The sequence below is a fragment of the Notolepis coatsorum genome (genome assembly GCF_963971535.1).
Source record: "Notolepis coatsorum genome assembly, chromosome: 10".
Taxonomy (NCBI): Eukaryota; Metazoa; Chordata; class Actinopteri; order Aulopiformes; family Paralepididae; genus Notolepis; species Notolepis coatsorum.
Window position 1 is genome coordinate 96,929,641 of NC_140174.1, and position 27,901 is coordinate 96,957,541.

General features: G+C 45.7%; 1 protein-coding gene across 2 annotated transcripts in view; it reads left to right on the plus strand.

Annotated features, from left to right (window-relative positions):
* pole (polymerase (DNA directed), epsilon) overlaps positions 1–27,901 on the plus strand; it is a 93,582-nt gene that overhangs the window by 48,885 nt on the left and 16,796 nt on the right. The window contains exons 32-42 of one of the 2 annotated variants that reach the window (XM_084323419.1): positions 5,368–5,508; positions 11,967–12,120; positions 12,481–12,587; positions 13,095–13,271; positions 15,786–16,009; positions 16,807–17,027; positions 21,560–21,764; positions 22,827–23,000; positions 24,606–24,731; positions 25,781–25,913; positions 27,636–27,837. In XM_084323419.1, coding sequence (XP_084179545.1) covers positions 5,368–5,508; positions 11,967–12,120; positions 12,481–12,587; positions 13,095–13,271; positions 15,786–16,009; positions 16,807–17,027; positions 21,560–21,764; positions 22,827–23,000; positions 24,606–24,731; positions 25,781–25,913; positions 27,636–27,837 — 1,864 coding nt within the window. The remainder of the gene's footprint in view (positions 1–5,367; positions 5,509–11,966; positions 12,121–12,480; positions 12,588–13,094; positions 13,272–15,785; positions 16,010–16,806; positions 17,028–21,559; positions 21,765–22,826; positions 23,001–24,605; positions 24,732–25,780; positions 25,914–27,635; positions 27,838–27,901) is intronic. The other variant, XM_084323420.1, reaches the window with a different exon arrangement.

The following is a 27,901-nucleotide window of genomic DNA, read 5'->3' on the forward strand; positions in this document are numbered from 1 at the left end:
CATCAGTTTCCCTCCCCCTAATACTGCCAATGTGTATTAGTGCGGACGACCAGCTAAACTGAAAGCAATGTGGAGCGCTGGGCTCGAACAGGGAGATGATCTGTTTGAGCCCAGCCTCCAGTATTCGTGGTGAGCGCCTTGCCCACTGCACCACGTAGCCGCCCCTCTGAAGTCTCCTTTCAAATCCTAGCCGAGATGTTCTTCTGTGGTTTTCGGGGAGAAGCTCGGTGCTGCCGCCACTGGTCGCCAATAAAACACATTACTATCATTGTTAACCTGTCACGTAAAGGTGCTGATCTTATTGGCGACCAGTGGTGGCAGCACGTCCTCGACTGGAGGATTTGAAAGGAGACTTGGAGGAAAGGTTAATTTATACTGTATTTCAGCAGCAGCTTGTGTTTTCACTCCACCGGTCTTTGTCGAGACTCTTTGAGCTTTCTGTTGATCCCTTCAAAAACACAACGCTAACTTGCAATAATTAGTCAGGACGAGTTTTGACTTAACCCTCAGAATCTGCAGCGGTTCGTTATAGAGCGTTGTATGTAATGCATACAAAGCTCATCAATAAGAGTCAGGTGATCACCTGCTATTTTTTTTTTTATCTACTTTTTCTCCCCATTTTCAATTTTTCTCCCATCCCAATTTTGTATTATCCAATTCTTCCCTCCCCTGTCTCGAACGTTGTTAGACCATGCCTCCCACTGGTCGGCTGCAATGTAGATGAAGCCTTGCATCACGTGGCCCCTCCGGTACATGAGGAGGCAGCCGTCGCATCTTTTCACCTGTACAGCGCGATCTCTCAGTGGCGAGGAGTAACGCATGGGAGGCTCACCCTGCCCCCGATACTTCCTGATTCTGCTGTACAGGCGCACCAACCGACCTGTAGGAGTCGCTGTCCACACCGTCCGATCCCCACCCACCAGCTTTCCCACCCCCTAATACTGCCAATTGTGTTAGTATGAACGACCAGCCAAGCCGGAAGCAACGCCGAGAGCTGGGCTCGAACCCAGCATCTCCTGCGTTAGTGGCGAGCGCCTTGCCCACTGCGCCACTTACAATCCCCTGTGGTTTGCGGGCCAAGATGTCTGTGATGGAACACTATGAGTTCAATACCATAGTCTCCTCCAAACTCATAGCCAAGCTCAGGGACCTGGGCTTGAACTATGACCTCTCCCAGTGGGTCTTGGACTTCCTGATGGGCAGACCCCAGGTGGTGAGAGCAGGAAACTGCACCTCCTCATCCATCACCCTCAACATAGGGGCCCCCCAGGGCTGTGTTCTGAGTCCCCTCCTCTACTCCCTGTACACACACGACTGTGTGGCTCAGCGGAGTAACAACACAATCATCAAATTTGCTGACGACACAGTAGTGGTGGGCCTGATCTCTGCAAACGACGAGAGGGCCTACCTGGAAGAGGTCAAGGTCCTGGCGGGATGGTGCCAGGAGAACAGCCTCTCCCTGAACGTCAGCAAAACAAAGGAGATGATTGTGGACTTTAGGAGGTCGGGGGTCAGCGACTACAGCCCCTTCAGCATCGACGGGGCACCGGTTGAGAGAGTGAACAGTTTTAAGTACCTCGGAGCCCACATATCCGAGGACTTGACATGGACCACACACATTGACAGTGTTGTGAAGAAGGCACGACAACGCCTCTACTTCCTCAGGCGCCTAAGGAAGTTCCAAGTCAGTCAGAAGATCCTTAAGAACTTCTACTCATGTACAATAGAGAGCATCCTGACTGGCAACATCACCTCCTGGTTTGGGAATAGCACTGCACAAGACCGAAGCAGACTACAGAGAGTGACACGTTCAGCCGAACGCACAATTGGAGGGGGGCTTCCCACCCTCCAGAACATTTACAACAAGCAGTGCATTGGTAAGGCTAAGAGAATCATCAAGGACTCCAGCCACCCGAAAAACCATCAACACCATCCAGCCGTCACTGCTAGCGGAGAAGCTCACCGTGATGCAGCTGGAGCACGGCTTGGTGGCCTGGATCAAGGACTACCTCACTGAGAGGCCGCAGTACGTCAGACTAAAGGACAGTCAGTCTGACGTACTGGTGAGCAACACCGGCGCCCCCCAAGGAACTGTGCTGTCACCCTTCCTCTTCACCCTCTACACCTCAGACTTCTGCCGCAACTCAAGCGGGTGCCACCTGCAGAAGTTCTCAGACGACTCCTCCATCGTAAGCTACATCACCGACGATGATGAGGAGGAGTACAGAGCCCTGGTGGAGAGCTTCGTGGGGTGGAGCGACAGCAACCACCTCCAACTCAACACCAGTAAGACCAAGGAGCTGGTGGTGGACTTCCGGAGGGGCAAGAAGAGGCCCCCCCCGATTCCCATCTCCATCCGAGGGGTGGATGTGGAGATGGTGGACTCATATAAGTTCCTTGGGGTACACCTGAACAATAAACTGGACTGGTCGGATAACACAGAGGCCCTCTACAGGAAGGGACAGAGCAGGCTGTTCTTCCTGAGGAGACTCGGGTCCTTCAATGTGTGCAACAGACTGCTGCAGTCTTTTTACCAGTCTGTAGTGGCCAGCATCCTCTTCTATGCTGTGGCATGCTGGGGAGGCCACATCAACTCAAGGAACACCAACAAGCTCAACAAGCTGGTGAGGAAGGCTAGCTCCGTGGTGGGAGTCGAGCTACCTAGACTTGAGGTGATGGCAGAGAGGGGGATGATAAGGAAGCTGGCTGCCATCATGGAGAACCCCTACCACCCCCTCTACGACGAGCTAGTCAAGATGAGAAGCTCGTTCAGCCACAGACTCATTCCCCCCCGACACTCAACTAACCGCCTCGGACAGTCCTTCATACCAGCGGCCATCAGGCTCCACAACAGTGGGCAGCGACTAGCAGCCTCCAGGCTCCACAACAGGGGGCAGCGACAGCGACTGCTACCAGACATTGACCTGGGACTTATAGGAACCCAAGGAGGACAAACTACACTACCTTAGGCTTACTGCACCTTATGTGGATACTGTGAATAATGTATATTTCAGTGGATACTGTGAATAATGTATACTCAGTAGATAGTAAATTATAACACTACCTTATGCATACTGCACCTTATGTGACACTGTGAATAATGTGAATATTTTCTTCAGCTAGTCAGATAGTAAATTATATTGACCAAATTGACCAAATTGTTTACACTGCCTGTGTTGTTTTTACTACCTGTACCCCCCCCCCTCCCCCCCATGCTGCTATGATGCCTGAATTTCCCCAAGGGGATCAATAAAGGAATATCTTTTATCTTATCTTAACTGCCTCTTTGAACTGCTGCGGTCAGGCAAGCGATATCGGAGTCTCAAGGCGAGCACAGAAAGACTCAGAAGAAGCTTATATCCCCAGGCCATCAGGCTGCTCAACGAACAATAAACACTATGCAACAACCATCAAATGCACACAGCACACACATCCACACGCACACTCACTTAAACAAACAACACACTGCAGCACCCACTCTCCACACTTTAGATCACCTAAACACACTTTATATTTATTGGTAAAGGATTTGCTGTTATGGTTTGTGACCGACCCCAATCGCACAACACAAGACAGGTATGAGAGAAAGCCAATAACAGGGCATTTATTGAATACAAACAAAAAGCGGCACTGTCCCTTTAAGGGAGAACACAAAATACTGGAAACAAGAATTAGGGAAAATTGGCACTGTGCCTTTAAGAGGCGAGCAGGCTAAGGCTAAAGGACAGGGCCAGGGCAAAGGACAGGGCAGGAACAGGGGCACTGGAGAGGGGAACAGGGACAGAGGCCCGGGGAGGCGGGCTGGAGACAGGGACAGAGAAAACAGGGTTAAGGCCTTGGACAGGGCGAGGGCCAGAGCTGCTTACAGGGATGGAGTAGGAGCGCGCAGGCTAGACGTCTGGAGTGGAGCGCGTCGACTTGAAGAGCGCGCCGGCTCGGGGTCTGGAGTGGGGCGCGTTGGCTTGAAGAGCGCGCCAGCTCGGAGAGACGCATCCTCCCGTAGAGGATTAGGAAGCGATGCGCGTCTGGAGTAGTAGTGCGCCGGCTAGACGTCTGGAGTGGGGCGCGTCGGCTTGAAGAGCGCGCATCCCCCCGTAGGATAGGGAGCGATGTGCGCCGGCTTGGAGAGCGCGCCGGCTCGGGGTCTGGAGTGGGGCGCGTCGGCTTGAAGAGCGCGCATCCCCCCGTAGGATAGGGAGCGATGTGCGCCGGCTTGGAGAGCGCGCCGGCTCGGGGTCTGGAGTGGGGCGCGTCGGCTTGAAGAGCGCGCCGGCTCGGGGTCTGGAGTGGGGCGCGTCGGCTTGAAGAGCGCGCCGGCTCGGAGAGACGCATCCTCCCGTAGAGGATTAGGAAGCGATGCGCGTCTGGAGTAGTAGCGCGCCGGCTAGACGTCTGGAGTGGGGCGCGTCGGCTTGAAGAGCGCGCCGCGCGCTCGGAGAGACTCATCCTCCCGTAGAGGATTAGGAAGCGATGCGCGTCTGGAGTAGTAGCGCGCCGGCTAGACGTCTGGAGTGGGGCGCGTCGGCTTGAAGAGCGCGCATCCCCCCGTAGGATAGGGAGCGATGTGCATCTGGAGTAGTAGCGCGCCGGCTAGACGTCTGGAGTGGGACACTGGAAAACCTCCCGTAGAGAATTAGAGAGCGCACCGGCTGTGTCCCACTCCAGGCAAACGGCGACAGGTGGCGATGGCTGGCACCTCGTCTCACGCCGGAGAAGAACCAGCATACAGATACAGATAAGATACGGAACGACCGACAAGGACTGGAGGGGAAGTCCAGGTATTTAAAGCCCTCTGGGGCGCTAATTAGAACACACATCAGGTGCGTGATGGTAATTGATACTTGACTTAGAAGTGTGTGTTCGGCACGGACCAATCAACACAGAATCCTCACAGTACCTTAAAGGAACGGAGCGAGGCAGGGAATGCAATAAATCAACAAAGTACCTTAGAGGAACGGAGCGAGTGGGTGGGAAGACAGGGAATTAAAGGTCCAGGGAACAGGCGAACCTCACATTTGCACTACAACTCGTACACCTTACTGTAAATTGTACCTCATCCCATTTCTGCTTTGCACTATGGTATTGTATATTAGTACATTGCATAGTATATTGTATGGTAACTCAGTTACTTCTATTCTGCATCGAACATTTTATGTCTATACTGAACACTGTGACCTCTATTTTTACTTCTATTTGACATGCTATACTATTTTATTTTATACTTATCTTGTCTAGCACAGTCTCTGGAGCGTAACAGTAAGAAGCATTTTGTATAAAAGTATTCTGTACTTCTGTATGACAACTATTAAAGAAACTTGAAACTTGATGGTGACCAGCTGGAATAAGGTTCCGTTGTTCTGGCTCCAGGTGAACCGGTTGCTGCCCAGGTCCAACATGGTGTACTACCTGTACCAGTACTCCGTACCAGAGGACATGTACCTGGAGCACATCAACGAGATCAACGCTGATCTCTCCGCCCCGGACATCGAGGGGGTCTATGAAACACAGGTACTATAGAGGTCTCTTTTTTCTTTTTCTTTAACTTACATTTTTATTTGCAAAACTTTTTTTTGGACTTACAAACATCAACAACATTACAACATTACAATTTACAGACAAAATTATAAGAAAATAATATCTAAATCAAGTAAAAAAAAATACATAAATAATAAATAAAAGTAAACATATAGTGGCATGGGGTCCTCAGTACATTGAGTATCTACATTTCAGTTTCTTCTCTTAGTTCCTGCCCTTCTTCTGTGGTGTCGTTCCTAATTGTCTTATAGTCTTCCCATTTTTCCCATCTTGATTTAAATTTCTCCTCCTGTAGCCTCAGCATATGTGTTATTCTCTCCATTTCTTGTATCTCCTCTACTATTCCTACCCATTGGTCCTTAGTCGGTGGATCTTCCTTGTACCACAGTCTGGTTATTGCTTTCCTGGTTGCCACTAGTAGTATCTTTATCAGATATTTGTCTTCCCCCTGTATATTTTCCTGCGTCAGATTTCCTAGTTACAGCACTAAGCCTGTCTGGGGTATTTCGTATCCTATTATTTCATTTATTCTCTCTCCTATTCCTTCCCAATAATTTCTTATTTTCTGACATTCCCAGAATATGTGTGTGGTGTTCGCATCCTCTTTTCCACACAATCTCAACAAGATTTCTGTGCTGGTGCATATTCGCCTTTTATCTCTGGTGTTATAAAGAATCTAATTATGTTTTTCCATCCAAAATTCCCTCCATACCTTTGAACCTGTTGTTGAGTGCTGTACTTTGCATATGTTGTACCATTCCTCCTCTGTAATCTCTATCTTTAGTTCCTTCCATCTTTCTTTTATGTATTTGGTTGTATCCCACTTACTGTCCATTATTGCTTGGTACATTGCTGATATGACCCTCCCTTTCTTCCCTTCATATGCCCTTACTATCATCCTAATTATTCCATTCTGTTCTTTGTCCTTGTCTCCTCTTATTTCTTTGTTGTAATAGTCTCTAATCTGTAGATATCTAAAGTGGTCTTTATTCTCTAGTCCAAATCTTTCTTTCAGTTTTTGTAGGGTCTGTATTTCTCCCTTGTCTATCATTGTACATATCGCTGTTACCCCCCCCCCCCCCCCCCCCCCCCCCCCCCCCCCCCTCCTTTCCCATCTTTTGAATCCATGGTCTCCCATCCCTGGCTTGAATCTATTGTCGTGTGTTACCCATCTCAAGACCTTGGATTCTTTTTCTAACTTGTGTGTTTTTACTACTGTGTTCCATATATTTAAAGTGAATTTGGTGATTGGATCTAGCATTTGTTCCTGTCTCTTAAATAGTTCCCTATCCCCTATTATTGCCTGTACATTGTATCTCTCCCCTTCCTTTTCAATGTCTTTCCATCTGGCTTCATAATTTACATTGCACCAGCATGTCACTGCTCTGAGCTGTGCTGCGTAGTAATAGTCTCTCAGACTGGGTACTGCCATACCCCCCTTCTCCTTGGGTAGTTGTAGAGTAACATATCTGATCCCTGCTCAAATGAATCTCGATATCAGTCTGTCCCATTCTCTGAATTGGTTTTGTGGTATTGGTATGGGTAAAGACTGATATAGGTATAATAACCTTGGTAGTATGTTCATCTTGATGATTTCTATCCTTGAGTTGAAGTCTAGGGGCATTACTGTCCATCTTTCTAAGTCTCTCTTGATGTTCTGATTTAATCTGTATGTAGTTTGCATCAAACAGTTTCCCCACTTTTTAATTTAATCTTGTCCATGTCCCATCTAATTCCGTACCTTTCCCTAATTTCTGTCGTTGGAGTATAGTTCCATGTTAAAGTCTGTGTCTTCGTCACGTTAAGCTTATATCCTGAATAGTGTCCATATTCTTTCAGTAGATCCATCAGCACCGGGAAGCTTGTGTCTGGCTCTCTCATATATACTACCACGTCGTCTGCGAATAAACCTAGTTTATGTTCTGTTCCCTTTATCTCTACCCCTTTGATGTCCTTAGTCTGTCTAATTAATTGCGCCCGTGGTTCGATAAATACATCGAAGAGCGTCGGCGAAAGACAACAGCCCTGTCTGGTAGCCCTCTCTAGTTTGATTCGGTCCGTCAGGCTGCCATTTACCTTAATTCTTGCGGTCTGTTCCCGATATAGTGCTTTAATTGTTCTCATCTGCGTCTTTGTCTAAACCAAACTTCTCTAGTACCTTGTATAGAAATACCCAGCCCACACTGTCCAATGCCTTTTCTGCATCTAGACTAACCAGTACTGCACTACCTCCTTCCCTCTGTATCTCCTCCACTATCTGCAATGTCTTCCTTATATTATCCTGCGTCTGTCTTCCTTTAATGAATCCGGTCTGGTCTTCATCTATGATGTCTGGCATAAACGTCTCAAATCTTTTGGATATTATCGATGTATACATCTTGTAATCCACGTTAAGTATGGACACAGGCCTGAAACTGCTACATAGCTCTTTATCATTTCCTTCTTTTGGTATTGTGGTAATTATGGCTTCTTTCCATGAGGGTGGCATTATGCCCTCTTTCATCGTGTGTCTAAATGCTGCTTCTAATATGGGAGTTAGTTCCTGTCTAAATGTCTTGTAGAATTCTGATGGGAATCCGTCACTACCCGGAGATTTGCTATTCTTTGCTCTACTAATTGCATCCTCTACTTCTTGTTCTGTGATTTCTGCATTTAATATTTCGTTCTGTTCTTTTCCTATCGATGGCAAATCTAGCTCCTAAAAAAAATCCTATCTCTTCTTCTGCTGCTATCGGTTGTGTGTATAGTGTCTTGTAGTATTCTTCAAATGTCTTCTCTATTTCAGCTGGCTCTCTCAATATCTTGTTAGTCTTTGTATCCCTTATTGTATGTATCGTGTTTAGTTTTTGTTGTGTCCTAATCCTTCTAGCCAAAAGTCTAGTCACTTTCGGTCCTCCCTGATAGTATGTCTGTTTCATATATCTTGCTTTCTTTTCTATTTCTGTCAGTAGTTCCCTGTTTATTCTTCCCCTCACATCTTTGATTTCCCTAAGTGTCTCCTGGTCCTTTGAGTTTTGGTGTTTCTTCTATAGTTCTTTCAGTTTTGATACGTCTCCATTCTGGCTTTCTTAAGTAGTGCTGTCTTCGCTATCAATTTGCCTCTTATTACTACCTTCAGTGCATCCCATAAAATATTCGGATCTACCTCCCCATTGTCATTTTCTTCTTTGTATCTGGCTATGTCCTCTTTTATTTCATTTACTAAACCCTTGTTATTTAATAGTCCTACGTTCAGCCTCCAGACTGTGTTTCTCCATCTACTTTTGAGATCTACTGTCTGATATGTCCGCTACCCCTATCCTGCAGTCCTTCACCCTGTATCTGTCCCCCGTTGTCATGAGAAAATAGTCTATCCTTGAATACGTTGTGTGTGGGTGCGAGTAGTGAGTGTATTCCCTGTCTAATGCATGCATTTCTCTCCACACATCCGTAATTCCCATTTCTGTCATTTGTGTATTCATATATTTGCTGATGTGTGTCCTCCATTTCTTTGTACTTGTGGTGTCCATGTCATAGTTCAGTATCACATTAAAATCACCCGTACATATTAGAATCCCTTCCATTTCCATTGCTATGATATCAAAAATAGTTTCGAATAGATATCTTTCACTATCCGGAGGTGCATATACATTGATTAACGTTACCATTTGTCCTTCCATTTTTCCCTTCACCACAACATATCTCCCCTCCTTGTCCCTTATTTCTTTGGTCATTTAGAATTTCACTGAGTTCTTAATTAATATAGCTACTCCCCTCCTCAAGTTCTGTTTAAAAGAACTGTAAAACGTATTTTCATATCCAAATCTCTAACATTTTTCGTGCTCCTGTGCTATTAAATGCATTTCTCGTAAGAAAATTACTTGCATCTCTTCTTTTCTAAATTTCTTCATCACCTTACTCCATTCATACCATTCACATTCAATGACACCATTTTGATACCTTTTAACTTGTGTCATATTTCCTCTCCAAATGCCTTCCTGTCTTACCCATGTCACATAAAATTATATTTGAGGTTGTAGCCTTTGCTATCTTTACCTGGTACACATATAAAAAGAAAAAAACAACATAATGCTTCCAAGGTATTAGGGAGTTCTATTTTCCTCTCCCTGTCCCCTGCTGGTGGGTGGGGAGTAATGGCTCTCCTGGTGAGAGGGCTCCCCCTAGTGGCTTGGATGCCTCCTGTGTTGGCTCTCCCTTGCTCACTATATAATTCCAACATTTGTTCTGTGAACTGCCCCAGAGCTCCCGGTCAATGCTCTGTATTTATTTTTCTTATTGTTCAGAGACATTTATCAGCAAGTCTATTTGTATTGTGTGCCACATGTAATCCCATTATGCCTCCATATCGTTCCAATGTGTAGTGTTCCCTGTGTGTCCTTAATTAATTTTCCTTGGAGTGATTGTTCATTTATTTAGCTCTGTTGTAGCTATTCTCACCCCTCCCTTTTATCCCCCATTATCCTCTGTGTATGTATTGGGTAGTCTTTCATGCTTATTCTATTTTGTACTTATCCTCCCTCGGATCACCGTGGCCCTTCACGTCTCCTCCTCCATGCCCCTTTTCCTGTGTTTCTTTGTCCGTCTTCCCATCCTCCTCTCCTCGTCCTCGTCTCTCAACTCTGGTCCATCTGTGCGCTCTCTCCATCCTCTGCATCAGCGCCGGTCTTTCTCCCCCTCCTCCCGGCGCCATCCATCCTCTCCGGGCCATGTCCCTCGTCGCCTCTTGTGCGCTGTTGTATAGCTTGGTGCCTTCGTACCAGTGTACCTTCAGCGAGGTCATAGGTGATTGGAACCTGATTTCTTTCTCCTTTTAGAATTATTTTTATTTCTGCATAGCTCCGACGCCTCACAGCCACCTCTGTTGAATAGTCGTGATCAAAAGTCACTTTCCTTCCTTCTATCTTCGCCTGCCAGGCTGCTCTGAGAATGCTTTCTTTCATTTCGAATCTCAAGAAGTTTACAATAACTGCTCTCGGAGGTTTATCTGGTTGTGGGCTCTTTGAATCTCCATCTTGTCGAGTTCTGGCTTTTCCAACTCTTTTTGGATTAGATTGCCCACATACCTGGTCATCGAGTCTCCCTCTAACCCTTCTTTCAGTCCCCATATGCGTATATTGTTCCTCCTTGATCTACCCTCCATGTCAGTTATCTTTTCTTGCATTCTCTCTTGTTGTTCGATAGTGGCTATCAGGATCTCCTGTACTTCTGTGCTCCATTCTTCTACCTCGGGCTGTTCTTTCTTCTATCGCTTCTATGTCTTTTTCTTGCTTCTGTATCTTTCCGTTAACTGTCTCGAGTCTCGTATTCACTTTTTCTCTGAGCTCATCCTACGATGGTCATTTCATGTATGGACGAGGAGACATAATAGTGGTAATCTAGCGTTGATTTCAGGAGGATGATTAGATAATCAGCCGAAAAATTACAACGTGATGACTAGGGATGGGTACCGAATTCGGTACTTCTGAGGTACCGAACCGAAACACGTCGGTACTACCGAGTATCGATTCAAGTGAGATACCAAAAAAAAAGATTTACCTTTTTAAAAAAAAATTTACCTTTTTTCCTTTCGTGTCAACGTTCACACGCACAATATATGCTTACCTAGGATTTGACTTGATTCAACAACAAAGCAGTCGGAGCAATGGCAAACCAAAAACGGTCGAAATTGTAGTTATTTGAAGTTTGGATCTTTTTTTTCACGACTGAGGTAGGTAAATTAAATTTCTTTAGACTAAAGTACAGAAAAAAGTTACCGTTGGGTACCGGTATCGATTCACAGGTACCGGTACCGTATCTGTTCAAATGTGAAAGGGTACCCATCCCTAGTGATGACTGGATTACAGTCAAATGCATTTTTCTCGCCTTTTCCTGGAATTACTGAAAAACACCCAAACCATACTCTATTCAAAACGGTATAAAACGGAAATGTACGAATGAATGTCTCTGCAATGTTGACTAGAAGCAGCTCACTGAGACCCGACGACGTTATTAGACCCATAGATATAATATAAGATATATTTTAAGCACTCGCAAATGCCACAGTCTAAAACTATATCCATTGAATAAAGACCAATACCAATGAATGGGGTATTAGCGCCCCCTGCTGTGGCGGTCAATGTGTTAAGAGAGCTGCACTGGCTTCCCTTTGCCGCACGAATCCGCTTCAATGTCCTTGACCTGACATACTTTTCAGCGAATATATATTGACGAACAATGCCACTGACCATTTAGCTGCCAGAGATGTACCCCTCCTGGTGACTTGTTTTGTAAGTGGCTTTGGATAAAAGTGTCAGCTAAATGACTAAGTGTAAATAGGAATCCTGTGTTGTTATTTCTTCACTTAACTTCCATTATCCTTTATTTTTATGAATGATCTTCCAAGTGCACTGAGTGCAGGAGAGTAAAGAGCAGTTGTTAATGTCTTGGTCCAGGTCCCCCTGCTGTTCCGAGCGCTGGTGCAGCTGGGTTGCATGTGTATGGTGAACAAGCACGTGGTGAGAGACATGGCCGGCAGGGAGGCAGAGACCTTTGACCTGGAGCATCTGGAGATGAGGTCCCTGGCCCAGTTCAGCTACCTGGAGCCTGGTAGGACTTCCTCTAATCACCGTGTCGACTTGGTTTTACACGTTAACATGTGTTCGGGGTGGGAGGACTCATCCATTCGTGTAATAATAGTGATTCTGCCATTCGCAATTCTGCATTGATGCACAACATTCCATAATTGATTTTCTTATAACATATTTTTTACTGAAAAGTGTCAAAATAATATTGATGGGTATTCTGCAGTGAAGTGAATGTATTGAATGTGATCCAATTAAAAGTCAAGATGCATTAAGAATCTTTTGATTATCAAGTCTTGGCCCTAAGAAAACATGTCCTCTAACGGAACAGTCCTAGGCGATTCCCAGCCCTGTTCTAAGATCACGTCTGTCCTTCATCACACAGGGAGTGTTCGTCACATCTACCTCTACCACCACAGCCAGGGACACAAGGCTCTGTTTGGCCTGTTCATCCCTTCACAGCGCAAGGCCAGCATCTTTGTCCTGGACACGGTAAGAACAGTACCACTGCTACTAACACCTCTACCAGCCTCTGGGCCTGTTGACTTGTAATAATAATAATGATAATAAACTTTATTTGTATAGCACCTTCCATACAAGAATTGCAGCCCAAAGAGCTTCACAGCAGTAATGTAGACATAAAATAGGCATAACATTTGCATATAATTGGCATATTATAGACGGGCATCAAATGAGCAGAGAATTGACATTAAAACCTCTTGAAAATGTTATTTCTGTCATTAAAATCTATACAAATTGTTGTTAATAGATTTCTGACGATATGAAAAGCGCACTTTCGCCTTTCCACACAATAGATTTCTGACATTCAAATCTATAAAAGACTATTAGCAGGTTAAACATAAATGAGCCCATCATGTCGCCACATTAAGAGACCTTTGAGTTTCCTAAAACAGCAACATCAGAACATGGTGCTTATTAAGACCCTCAGCCACCATGAGCCACCGCAAGTGCTCAAGGTTTCTCTTTATTTGTCTTAAGGTCCGAAGTAACCAGATGCCCAACCTGAGCAACGTGTATGGAGCAGAACGCACGGCCCTCCTGGAGAAGACCACAGAGGAGCTCCTGCCGCCTGAGAAACACAACTTTGAGATCCGGGCTGAGAACGACATCAAGGCCATCCACCGCGCTCTGCAGCGCACCCTGCTCAACTACAAGGTAAGCTGCTGGTTCTACCACCTGTTCTTCAGTCTCTTATCATCCACCGCGCTCTGCAGCGCACCCTGCTCAACTACAAGGTAAGCTGCTGGTTCTACCACCTGTTCTTCAGTCTCTTATCATCCACCGCGCTCTGCAGCGCACCCTGCTCAACTACAAGGTAAGCTGCTGGTTCTACCACCTGTTCTTCAGTCTCTTATCATCCACCGCGCTCTGCAGCGCACCCTGCTCAACTACAAGGTAAGCTGCTGGTTCTACCACCTGTTCTTCAGTCTCTTATCATCCACCGCGCTCTGCAGCGCACCCTGCTCAACTACAAGGTAAGCTGCTGGTTCTACCACCTGTTCTTCAGTCTCTTATCATCCACCGCGCTCTGCAGCGCACCCTGCTCAACTACAAGGTAAGCTGCTGGTTCGACCACCTGTTCTTCAGTTTCTTATCATCCACCGCGCTCTGCAGCGCACCCTGCTCAACTACAAGGTAAGCTGCTGGTTCTACCACCTGTTCTTCAGTCTCTTATCATCCACCGCGCTCTGCAGCGCACCCTGCTCAACTACAAGGTAAGCTGCTGGTTCTACCACCTGTTCTTCAGTCTCTTATCATCCACCGCGCTCTGCAGCGCACCCTGCTCAACTACAAGGTAAGCTGCTGGTTCTACCACCTGTTCTTCAGTCTCTTATCATCCACCGCGCTCTGCAGCGCACCCTGCTCAACTACAAGGTAAGCTGCTGGTTATACCACCTGTTCTTCAGTCTCTTATCTGGGTGTGAACATGATATATAAGATGTGCCAGTTTGTGTTTGATTTGATTGTGTGTAAATTAAGGTTGACAGCAGTGTTGTCCTCTGTCTGTTTTGTAGCAGTGGAGGTTTGGGGTTTACAACATATGTCCCTGTTGTGGTTTTAGTACTGCAGGCTGTAGCACCACTGCACTAAGACTAACTGTATTATGATGGAGGGGAAATGGACCCACACTAGTTAGTGTTTCCAGAGGAGATAATCCAGTTTTATTAATTTCACATTTGGGGCTCAGGAGGTAGAACGGCTGTCTAGTATAATCAGAAGGTTCCCAGTTAGATTACGGCTCCTCCCAGGCAGCGTGTTGAAGTGTCCTTGAGCAAGACACTTAACCCCTAACTGCTCCCAATGAGCACGTCGGTGCCTTGCATGGTTGCCTCCGCCGTTGGTGTGTGAGTGTGTCAGTGAATGGGTGAATGTGAGGCATAAGTTGTAAAGCGCTTTGGATAAAAGAGCTCTATATATGCAAGAGTAGTCTATTCCATTTGACCAGTAATCGTGATAATGTTCTTGTTGTGGTGGCTGAATGACTGTAGAGACAATCGGGTTCAAGTATCCCTCATGATGTGTCTCTGTTCCCTCTCTCTCTGTCTCCATCTCTCTCTCTGTCTATCGCTCTCCCTCTCTGTCTCTGTCTCTCTGTTTGTCTCTCTCTGTGTGTCTCTGTCTCTCTCTCTGTCTCCATCTCTCTCTGTTTCTCCCTCTGTCTCTCGCTCTCCCTCTCTGTCTCTGTCTCTGTCTCTGTCTCTGTCTCTCCCTCTGTCTCTCGCTCTCCCTCTCCCTCTGTCTCTCGCTCTCCCTCTCTGTCTCTCTGTTTGTCTCTCTCTCTGTGTGTCTCTGTCTCCCTCTCTCTCTCTGTCTCTCTCTGTCTCCATCTCTCTCTCTGTCTCCCTGTCTCTCGTGCTCCCTCTCTGTCTCTCCCTCTGTCTCCGTCTCTCTGTTTGTCTCTCCCTCTCTGTCTCTGTCTCTCGCTCTCCCTCTCTGTCTCTCTCCCTCTGTCTCTCCCTCTGTCTCTGTCTCTTGCTCTCCCTCTCCGTCTCTCTCTGTCTCCATCTCCCTCTCTGTCTCTGTCTCTCCCTCTCTGTCTCTCCCTCTCCCTCTGTCTCTCGCTCTCCCTCTCTGTCTCTCTGTTTGTCTCTCTCTGTGTGTCTCTGTCTCCCTCTCTCTCTCTGTCTCTCTCTGTCTCCATCTGTCTCCCTGTCTCTCGTGCTCCCTCTCTGTCTCTCCCTCTGTCTCCGTCTCTCTGTTTGTCTCTCCCTCTCTGTCTCTGTCTCTCGCTCTCCCTCTCTGTCTCTCCCTCTCCCTCTGTCTCGGTCTCTCGCTCTCCCTCTCTGTCTCTCTGTTTGTCTCTCTCTCTGTGTGTCTCTGTCTCCCTCTCTCTCTCTCTCTGTCTCTCTCTGTCTCCATCTCTCTCTCTGTCTCTCTCCCTCTCTCTCGGTCTCTCTCCCTCTCCCCCCCTCTCTCTCTGTCTCCGTCTCTCTCTGTTTGTGTCTCTCTCTCTGTCTCTCTCTCTCTCTCTCTCTGTCTCTCTCTCTCCCTCTATCTGTCTCTCTCCCTCTCTGTCTCCCTCTCTCTCGGTCTCTCTCCCTCTCCCCCCCTCTCTCTATCTGTCTCCGTCTCTCTCTGTCTCCGTCTCTCTCTGTCTCCGTCTCTCTCTGTCTCTGTCTCTCCCTCTCCCCCCCTCTCTGTCTCTGTCTCTCCCTCTCCCTCTCTCAGGAGGAGCGCCGTGGCCCCACCCTCATAGCGGTGCAGTCTAACTGGGAGCTGCGTCGGCTGGTGGCCGGCATGCCGGTGCTGGAGGAGTTCCCGGTGGTACCGGTGCACGTGGTGGATGAGATCAGCTACAACGTGCTGGACTGGCAGCGGCACGGCGCCCGCCGCATGATCCGCCACTACCTCAACCTGGACAGCTGCCTGTCGCAGGCCTTCGACATGGCCAGGTGGGGGGAGGACCACACACACCTCTCTCTGTCTCTCTCTCTCTCTGTCTCTCTCTCTCTGTCTCTCTCTCTCTGTCTCTCTCTCTCTGTCTCTGTCTCTCTCTCTCTCCGTCTCTCTCTCTCTGTCTCTCTCTGTCTCTCTCTCTCTCTGTCTCTCTCTCTCTGTCTCTCTCTCTCTGTCTGTCTCTCTCTCTCTGTCTCTCTCTCTGTCTCTGTCTCTCTGTCTCTCTCTCTCTCCCTCTGCCTCTCTCTCTCCCTCTGCCTCTCTCTCTCCCTCCCTCTGCCTCTCTCTCTCTGTCTCTCTCTCCCTCCCTCTGCCTCTCTCTATCTCTCTCTCCCTCCCTCTGCCTCTCTCTCCATCTCTCTATGTCTATCTCTCTGCCTCTCTGTCTCTCTCTGTCTCTCTCTCTCCCTCCCTCTCTGTCTCTCTCTCTCCCTCTGCCTCTCTCTCTCTCTCTCTATCTCTGCCTGTTGCAGGCCTTCAACATGGCCGGGTGGGAGGAGGACCACACACACCCCTGTCTGTCTCTCTCTCTGTCTCTCTCTCTCCCTCTGCCTCTCTCTCTGTCTCTCTCTCTCCCTCTGCCTCTCTCTCTCTCTCTATCTCTGCCTGTTGCAGGCCTTCAACATGGCCGGGTGGGAGGAGGACCACACACACCCCTGTCTGTCTCTCTCTCTGTCTCTCAATGATCCTTTGAGAGTATATAAAGATCGAATGACTTTTTTTTTTATAGATGTTCCTTGTGTTGTTGTGGGTTTTAACACCGCTTATCGCCGCTCTCCCTCCTGGTGCTCAGGTACTACCACCTGCCAGTGGGGAACCTGCCGCAGGACGTGTCCATCTTCGGCTCGGACCTGTTCCTCGCCAGGCACCTCCGGAAGCACAACCACCTGCTTTGGCTCTCCCCCACGGCCAGGCCCGACCTGGGGGGCAAGGAGGCCGACGACAGCCGCCTGGTCATGGAGAGTGAAGACCGCTGCTCTGTGGAGATCAACATGCCGGGATGCTACTCCACAGGTACACACTTAACACCTGGTTGATTTCTGGATCCGATATCTATTTTAGGATATTACTGACTAGGAAATCTACCAATGTAAATGGCTGCATTTATATAGCCGCTTTTATCCAAAGCGCTTTACAATTTGTTCCTCACATTTGACCCATTCACTCACACATTCACACACCGACAGCGGAGGCGACCATGCAAGGTGCCAACCTGATCATCAAGAGCAATTAGGGGTTAAGTAAGTGTCTTGCTCAAGGACACTTCGCTGCCCGGGAGGAGCGGGAATCGAACCGGGAACCTCCGGATTACCAGACGACTGCTCTACCTCCCGAGCCACATGGGACAGTTTCCTAGTATTGTGCTCAGTTATGTAGGCTAGCTTTAAAAGAAAAGTGTGCTGTGTTCTTTACACAGGGTGTCCGCGGATCCTTAAAACGTCTTAAAATGTCTTAAATTTGTTTATCAATAATTAAGGCCTTAGTTTGTCTTAAAATCTCTTAAATCCATCTTTCAGGTCTTAAAAATGCCATAGAAAGGAAAGATAAAATGCCATGTCATCTTATGTTTTATTAATTTATTATGAAATCTGGGGAAAAACGGTTAACGGGAGATAAAGTCGGGACTTTTTATTGACCGTGTTGTAGCATCACGCAGACCGGAATGGGGCGGAACCAACACAGGTCCTTGTGTTGGCCGGGAACTATTTCAGCAACGGAGTCTAGCTAACGTTAGCAAGGCGAAGCGGAAGCGCTAACACTAACGTTATGTTTAGTTTAGTTTAGCATTTGCACTCGTTAATATGGGAAAGTGCCAATTTAACGAGAACTGGCTCCACAATCCACTGTTTGCGCCATGGTTGGTCCCAGTCAAAGACCATTACGAGGCTCGCTGCAAAAAAAAAAAAACAGCAGTCTAGTCGCACATGCTGAGCGCTAAGCGTACCGATACCTCTGCAAAAACCCGCCTGCAAACTACTATTTCGCATTTATTTTCAGCCCCTGCAGCCATCTCAGGTAGGACTATAACATCTGCACCAACAGAAGTCCGGATAACATTCGGCTCCACATTGGCCTCTTACATCCAAAAGAATCTATTCACGGATGTAAACAAGGACACGTTTGTGTTTATGTTCGATGAGAGCTTCACCCACTATGTATTTTTTCCTCCCACCCACCCCCTCCTAATGTACAGTCTCCTCCCATCATATGTATATATATATGTTAGGATCTATGGGTAACAGTACTGTATATTTGCATATCGTATATGTCACAAATGTAACAGTACAGTACTATATACCTGTATGTCATGTATGTCCCTATGCCATAAATGTCATGTAGTTGTGTGGGGGACCCTGATGTAAACAAGACAAACGTCTTTCTCTGGTCTGCATTCCCTTAAAACACTTTGAGAGCCAGGCGCCGTGTTTTCCTTTTTACCCCCTTGAATGCCCAAGGCCACTTCAATGTTAACGTTAATATCGCCTAATCTATGTTTTAGATCTATGTCTAATCTGCCCGTCGCATTATCAATGACCTATTTCCAGTCAACATTGTCGAAGCAGATTGTTTTTTTTAACGGTTCATTTCCGTTTCATAGCATTTAGAAAACCCCTCGTTTTCACGGAGAAAAAAGAGGTTTCCATGATAATCGCCTTTTACTGAAATATTCTAGAACGTTGTCATTGTTCGGCCTATTTATGAATCGTTTTCAAATAAACGCTAGATTATCGATAGTATATGTGTACGCATGCACGCTCGTGGCGCGCGCTGAAAATCGCTTCTCCTATTTCCTGACGGCGCGCACAGTCAAACAGCGATATCACATAAAAGCTTATATATCCGTGAAAACGGGTCTGATTATCCTTAGACTTGTAACATAGATTCCTTACCTGAGATCAGATGGTATCCAAATGGATTATTCCAATTCCTGATCGCCATTCGAAAAAATCGCTCCTTTTAGTGATCCACTGTGTATACAGTAAAACACATATTCCCCACGGCTCCGAGAGTCCAGCATGAAGCTGGTAGATGCCGGCTGCGTGAGTGAGAAGTCAAATGTGGAGTGCAGGTTTTTTTTTTACATTCATTTTCATTGAGTTCAATCCAAAAGGGTGAATTACCACCTGGGAGACGATAGGGGGCGCTTTTTTCACATCTGAGCGCCTGAGGTAGTTGAATTTCCAACGGTAGACTTGGTTGATGAAATGTGATTTCAGATCGCTAAAAAAAGAGAAAATACGAGAATTCTCGTGAGTGGGCATTCAACCCGCGGGGGGTAAACCTGAGAAATCTCGGGCGTGGCATGCAAAGTGTTAACAATTGTGTATTGAGCCGTACTGTATTGTACCCATTCTGCAATCTGTTAATAATAAGTCGCGTTATGAAAATTTACTAAAAATTAATAAAAAATAAATAAATACAAAAATAAAAACTTTTTTAAATAATCTTTTTTTGTATCTAATTCATTCCATAAGAATGTAGAATACACATTTACAGACTTTTTTTTAATATGGTCCATTTGCATGTTCTTGGTATCTGATTGAGGGACATCTATGAATCTCAGGGAATGTATTCCCAGTGTCAGAAATACTGTGGGCTAGATCCACAAAGAATGGATTGCACTTACAATTCATTATGAATTGGCAATGGGGGACCCTGATGTAAATAAGACGAAAGTCTTTCTCTGGTCTGCATCCCCTTAACAATTGTGTGTATTGAGCCGTACTGTATTGTACCCATTCTGCAATCTGTTAATAAAATTTGTATTCAATCAATCAATCTGCGCGGTGATTGATTGAATGAACATTTTATTTTGAGTAAATTGTAATGAACCAAATGAGAATATCAATAATTTTTTTTTTATCTTTGACTGTGAATAACACCATGCTCAAATTGACCAGACCTGACAAATCTAAGCAAATTAATAGATGGAAGATGATTAAACAGAAGGTTTTGTAGATACAGTACTGAATTCTGCCATCCGGACACATGCAATTTGAAATATGATTATAGAATATAAGGCATAAAATGGTAATGCGATTAAAATGCGATTAATTAGATTAATTAATTACAAATCCTGTAATTAATTAGATACATTTTTTAATCGCCTGACGGCACTAGTCTTTATACCTGTATCACTGTACACATTAATTAACACTACTCTAATACAGCTCAGTACATCTGATTAGCACTATTACTCAATAGTAGTACTAATGAATATATGCTATATACCCAGTTTAATCACCTGTACATTGTATATTACTTTTGCACTTTACTGTTACAGTTGCACTCTGGTTGAAGGCCAAACTTCTTTTCGTTGTACTGTACAACTACTAAGTGCTTTTTAATGACGATACATTTTAATCTAATCGAATCTGTTCTAATGGAGGAAGTGGCAGCAAAACCCCTGAAGAGAGAGACATAGAAAGGGACAGCAGTCTGCCAGTAAGGTGACTTCTGACATCAGAGAGAGAGAGGGACGGCAGTCTGCCAGCGAGGTGACTTCTGACATCAGAGAGAGAGAGGGACGGCAGTCTGCCAGCGAGGTGACTTCTGACATCAGAGAGAGAGAGAGGGACGGCAGTCTGCCAGCGAGGTGACTTCTGACAAGAGAGAGAGGGACGGCAGTCTGCCAGCGAGGTGACTTCTGACATGAGAGAGAGACAGAGAGAGACAGGAGAGAGAGAGGGACGGCAGTCTGCCAGCGAGGTGACTTCTGACAAGAGAGAGAGAGGGACGGCAGTCTGCCAGCGAGGTGACTTCTGACATGAGAGAGAGACAGAGAGAGACAGGAGAGAGAGAGGGACGGCAGTCTGCCAGCGAGGTGACTTCTGACATGAGAGAGGGAGAGAGACTGAGAGATATTTATGTTTGTCACCCCTTTGTTTCATCCAATCCAGTTACTCCTTTATGTTTTAATAAACATCTTTGTACCAATGTGTCCCTAAACTTAAACTAATTGGTGTCGTTGCGTGATCTTTGCCATTTTGTTATTGTGAAATTGGTATTAAATTTCATTCCGAGTGGCATTAAAAAGTATTAAAACGCCTTAAATCTGACTGGGCTAAACCTGCAGATACCCTGTTACAGAAGAACAACACAAATATTTAAGATAATTTAACATCATAGATACAACCTTTTGATTACAGTCTACAGTAGGGCTTTCCCCAGGATTTTCAAACAAGATGTTGCAGAGTCGATTTGTTAGTAATCTCAGCCCCTCCCATCCCTCACTGTGGAGCTAGACGGCAAAAACGAAACTTAACTCAAATGCAACAAATAGTCAATGCATGGTCTTGTTTGTTGATCAGTGTGTGTCTCTGCATGGTCTTGTTTGTTGATCAGTGTGTGTCTCTGCATGATCTTGTTTGTCGATCAGTGTGTGTCTCTGCATGGTCTTGTCTGTTGATCAGTGTGTGTCTATGCATGGTCTTGTCTGTTGATCAGTGTGTGTCTATGCATGGTCTTGTCTGTTGATCAGTGTGTGTCTATGCATGGTCTTGTCTGTTGACGTGTGTTTATTCACGGCCTTGTCTGTTGCTCAGTGTGTGTGGAGCTGGACCTCCAGAGCCTGGCGGTGAACACCATCCTGCAGTCCCAGCACGTGAACGACATGGAGGGGGGAGCCAGCCTGGGTGTCAGCTTCGACGTGATCCAGCAGGCGTCGCTGGAGGACATGATGTCGGGGAACCAGGGGGCCAGCGCTGTGGCCAGCTACGACGAGACGGCCCTTTGCTCCAACACCTTCAGGTGAACTACCGTCACATTCTGGAGACGCACACCTCGCCTCCGACTGCCGCTGGGAAACGGTGAAACGGTAGATTTAAAAAAAATACATGCGGTACGGGCGGCTGGGTAGCGCAGTGGACTAAGCACCCGCCTACCACCGCAGAGACTCTGGGATCGAATCCAGCTGTCAGCGGTACCTCCGGCTTGGTCAGTCGTCCCCACTAACACAATTGGCAGTGTTAGCTGGTGGGGTATGTGTCCTGGTTGTTGTAAACAGCGCCTCCTACTGGTCCGTCTGGGCGCCTGTTCAGCAGGTAGTGGATCTGGAGGAAATGGCGTGAACCTCCACACATGTTACGTTCCCTCAGTGAAACTCCTCGCTGTCAGCTGAAAAGAAGCGGCTGGCGACTCCATATCAGAGGAGGCATGTGGCAGTTCTACACCAACAGTGGTGCAATGCGCGCAATGACCAGGAAGGGAATTGGCATAATGACAAAGATAAAAAAAAAAAAAAAAAAAACATGGTGTGTAGTGGTTAAAACCCTAGACTCTGGAACGTATTCCGTGCAACAGGCAATAGCGATCGCTTCAGGTGAGTAGAAAACTACATTAGAGATCCAGAAAAAAAAGACAGCTTCTGCCACAGGGAACACTGCATTATCGATACAGCGCCCCTAAGAGGATCTGGCCGGTAATGCACTTTCTCGAATTCAAAGAGTAGGGTAAATCTGCAGTGCCGCTCGGCGACCTTGAATAGGTTATTAAAGTGGAATAAAAGCCAAAACAACCTTGCCACGGATATATCCGTCCTCGGTCCTCGTGGATTCGAAACACGGATATATACGTTGTTGGGCGGGATTGTGTTAACACGCGTCACAGTGTCATTAGATCGGGGTGGGAGGAATCATCGATTCGCGTAATAATCGCGATTCTGCCATTTGCAATTCTGCATCAATGCACAACATCCCATAATCGATTTTCTTATTTTATTTTTCAATTGAGTCCGTCGGACTGCGGTAATGCTGTGCGTACGTCTCCATGTATCAGCTGTTCACTGATCTGAGTGTGTTGTGCTGTGAGCAGGATCTTGAAGAGCATGGTGGTGGGCTGGGTCCGGGAGATCACGCAGTACCACAACGTCTATGCAGACAACCAGGTGATGCACTTCTACCGCTGGCTGCGCTCGCCCAGCTCCCTGCTGTACGACCCCGCGCTGCACCGCACGCTGCACAACATGATGAAGAAGGTCTTCCTGCAGTGAGTAGTAATAATAATAATTCATTACATTTATATAGAGCTTTTCTCAGACTCAAAGCGCTTTACAACATAGAGCCTCCTTCACCACTACTGGTAGTACCAAACCTTGGGCTATGCAGGCTCAATGACTACCATACACTGGCACCCGGCACACATCACACTACACCAGTGTTTCTCTCAGGGGGGGCGCAAAGGCATGACAGGGGGGGCCTTGAGATTTAAAAAAAAATTCAATAAAAATTACAGATAATTATCACTAAAGTGCTATCTGTTGCAGCTGCACTGTTCTCCATGAAAATACCATATTTGGATAAGTTTGACCATTTCTCAAAATCTGAAAATCATTATTTAATAAAACACAGAAAAGGATCACCAAGTTACTCTCTATAAAAAAAAAGTTTACAGACAACATTGAGACAAAGCTTCCTGACACATCTCCATCCAAACTCTTGGAAGAACTCATTGAAATCTCATCTGATACCACCTGGAGAGCTAGTTTCAGAGTGTGGTGCTGAGTACCAAGTATCTCATGATGCAGCAGTTAAGGTGTTGATACCATTCAGCACCACATATCTGTGTGAAGCTGGCTTTTCATCCATGACCGCTCTGAAAACAAAATATAGGGCCAAGTTGAGCCTTGAGGATGATGCCGTGTTGCCTTGTCAAAGACTGACAGCAATAAAGACTGTTTGCTTATTTCCTATGTTCGCTTTGTAAATTCCAAGTCACTGAGTGAAGATCTGCTGTTTTGCAAATATGTCAAAAACAGAGCGACAGCTGATGAGCTCTTCAAAATTATTGACAGTTACCTGACAGAACATGGACTGAAATGGGAGAACTGTGTGGGCTTTTGCTCTGACGGTGCGCAGGCCATGGCAGGGATATTTTGGTCCGCCAAAGGGGGGCCTGACAGAAAAAGTTTGAGAAGCACTGCACTACACAATGGCTGAACGGCTCAGGAGGATTGATATCAGCCAATTAAGGCGGAAGGGGTGATTAGGTGGCCTTGATGTCAGAGACCTGATTGGGAATTTGACCAGGAACGTCGGGGAACCCCCTACTCTTTAGGTTTAGTTTTTTAGTAGACGCCCGGACCTGGGATCTACAACTAAAATGCAACTCATGATGTTTTGATTAAAGTAAATTAGAAGGGAACGAGGAATACTGACAAAAGGAGAAGGTTTACAGATAATTTCCCACTGCACTGTGCATCTGTGACATACGGTTGTTTAGGGGTGGATAGTTGTTTGTTTTAGTTGTCGTTCTTTCACTTATTTATTTGATTATCTGTGTTTGTTTGATTTGTTTAGTTTATTTGTTTTTTTGTGTATATATATGTATATAATGTCATGTATATGTGTATGTGAATATGTGTGTGTATGTATGTGTGTGTATAATAGAAAATATTATATGATACAACTTTTTTCGCTGTTCTCTTTATGGACATTCATAACAATTATAGATGTTTTAATCGATCTTTGATTACGTGTATTATCATTTGTGTATGTATATTTCTACCCTTTTGAAAACGTGAACAGTATATATTAATACATTACAGCATGGATGTTATTCCTCACCCGCCGGTTGTTTTCATCCTGCCGGCAGGCTGGTGGCAGAGTTCAAGCGGCTGGGCTCCACAGTGGTGTACGGGAACTTCAACAGGATCATCCTGGGCACCAAGAAGCGCAGGATAGACGACGCCATCGGTTACGTGGAATACATCACCAAGAGGTGAGGCATTCTACCATCGGTTACGTAGAATACATCACCAAGTGGTGAGGCATTCTACCATCGGTTACGTAGAATACATCACCAAGAGGTGAGGCGTTCTACCATCGGTTACGTAGAATACATCACCAAGAGGTGAGGCATTCTACCATCGGTTACGTAGAATACATCACCAAGAGGTGAGACGTTTTACCATCGGTTACGTAGAATACATCACCAAGAGGTGAGGCGTTTTACCATCGGTTGGTTACGTAGAATACATCACCAAGAGGTGAGACGTTTTACCATCTGTTACGTAGAATACATCACCAAGAGGTGAGGCGTTCTACCATCGGTTACGTAGAATACATCACCAAGAGGTGAGACGTTTTACCATCGGTTACGTAGAATACATCACCAAGAGGTGAGACGTTTTACCATCGGTTACGTAGAATACATCACCAAGAGGTGAGACGTTTTACCATCGGTTACGTAGAATACATCACCAAGAGGTGAGGCATTCTACCATCGGTTACGTAGAATACATCACCAAGAGGTGAGACGTTTTACCATCGGTTACGTAGAATACATCACCAAGAGGTGAGGCGTTTTACCATCGGTTGGTTACGTAGAATACATCACCAAGAGGTGAGACGTTTTACCATCGGTTACGTAGAATACATCACCAAGAGGTGAGGCGTTCTACCATCGGTTACGTAGAATACATCACCAAGAGGAGACGTTTTACCATAGGTTTACGTAGAATACATCACCAAGAGGTGAGACGTTTTACCATCGGTTACGTAGAATACATCACCAAGAGGTGAGACGTTTTACCATCGGTTACGTAGAATACATCACCAAGAGGTGAGACGTTTTACCATCGGTTGGTTACGTAGAATACATCACCAAGAGGTTAGATGTTTTACCATGGGTTAGTATCGTGGACGACAGTATAGTAAAAATCCATACCTTTTGCACGGATCCTTGATGGGATACCTTCATGTTCGGTGTACCTCCTGGCCTAGGGTCTACCTGAATTGATTTAAGTCTCTTACCGTCTCCTCGTCTAGCATCCATTCGAAGGAGATCTTCCACTCCCTGTCCATCTCGTTCTCCCGCTGCTGGGAGTTCCTGCTGTGGATGGACCCGGTTAACTTCGGAGGAGTGAAGGGCAAGCTGCCCCCCAGCATCCTGTGTGGAGAGGTGCTGCGCTCTCCTTCTGCTTTCTTTCTTATTGGTATTTTGAAGTACAAAGGGGGCATCGTCATCACTCGTGTGTGTGTTAGAATGAATGAATGAAAACTTTATTTAACAGATTGCAGAATGGGTACAATACAGTACGGCTCAATACACACAATTGTTAAGGGGATGTAGACCAGAGAAAGACTTTCGTCTTGTTTACATCAGGGTCCCCCATTTTCAATTCATAGTGACATTTATGACATACACAACATACATGACATCATGACATTTATGGCATAGGGACATACATGACATACAGGTACTGTTACATTTGTGACATATATACGATATGCAAATATACAGTACTGTTACCCATAGATCCTAATAGAGGTTATATACATATGATGGGGAGGAAACTGTACATTAGGACGGGGTGGGTGGGTGGGAGAGAAATATACATACAGTGGTGCTGCTCTCTCCTTCTGCTTTCTTTCTTATTGGTATTTTGAAGTACAAAGGGGGCATTGTCATCACTCGTGTGTGTGTGTTAGAGCAGTGGTTCCCAAAGTCAGGGTCGCGACCCAAAGGTGGGCCGCGAGCAGCCACATGTGGGCCGCGAGATGATTTAAAAAAAATAAAAAAAAAATAAAAAAAATTTAAAATAAATATTTTTTTTATTTTTTTTTTTTTTTTTTTTTTTTTTTTTTTGTCAGGCCACTGAACTTAGAAGCAGGCCAGGACAGTGTTTCTAGTTGTATACTAAAATTCTATTCTATTGTATTCTAAAATGTGACTATATGGTTTTATATTAACTTAATAAATAAACAAAAACGAAAAATCTACTTATTTCAACGAACATTTCAAACTAAATAACAGATTATGCACATAAAACGCTGAAAACAACCGAAGCAACAATAGTATTTTAATGAGGCTATTATTATTATCATTATTATTTTGCAACAAGTTAGCCCTCTCATAAATAGCACATATAAATGAATAACTAACTTGAACTAACTTAATAGGATTGAAGTGATATTTGGCTTAAAAAATCGGTCGCCTGGCAAAAAAAAAAGAAGAAAAAAGCCCGACGATGTGCATTGGGCCGCGGCTCTCTGACGCCTTATTTTCTGGGCCCTGGCCTGAAAAGTTTGGGAACCCCTGTGTTAGAGCTGCTACTAGCGATTGTTCTATTCTATTCATCCTAGGATTGTTTTAGCGATTTTGATCGGTGTATCTGAACGATTAAATTTTCATCCCCAAAAAAGCCCCCAGACTATTTAACATTTACACACTTACTTTATTTTTCATTGTGAATGCATATTGAAGTGTAGCTGAAGCAGCACTTCAAAGCAGTGTTATAGAGCATTTCCAACAGTCGTAGTGCTTCTGAATGAAATTATCTTTTGTATTTCCATGAGACTAGATGGACTTTAGAACACTTAACTGCCACCAATGAAATGTTTCGTAATTTTCTATAGATTCTATTTTTGTCCTTTTTAGCTGCGATCCGGTCACTCTGTCGGTCAGTTGGTTGGTCCACAAATATTTCTCTACTCTAGCCGCCACTGGTTTCGCCCTAGGAGGCTGAAATTTGCCATGGAGGGTGTGGGTGTGGGTGTGGGTGTGGGTGTGGGTGTGGGTGTGTGTGTGTGTGTGTGTGTGTGTGTGTGTGTGTGTGTGTGTGTTCTAACTCGTTGGAACCTTTTCTGCTCTAGATGTTGAACCTGCTTCCTGTTCTTTCAGGATGGAGCTTCACAGAAGAAGAAAAAAAGAGCGGACGGAGAGGAAGATGGCAGCGAGGACGAAGAGGAAGCCGTTGAGGAAAACGAGGATGGAGACGGAGAGACGGACGAGGTGGAGGACCTGATTGAGAGCAGCTGGAACATCATGCAGTACCTGCCCCAGACCGCCTCCTGCCAGAAGTATTTCCTCATGATCGTCTCTGGTAAATACACAACTCTTTCCTTTTACAATTGTCTAATTCTTTTTTTGATCCACTTTTTCTCTTA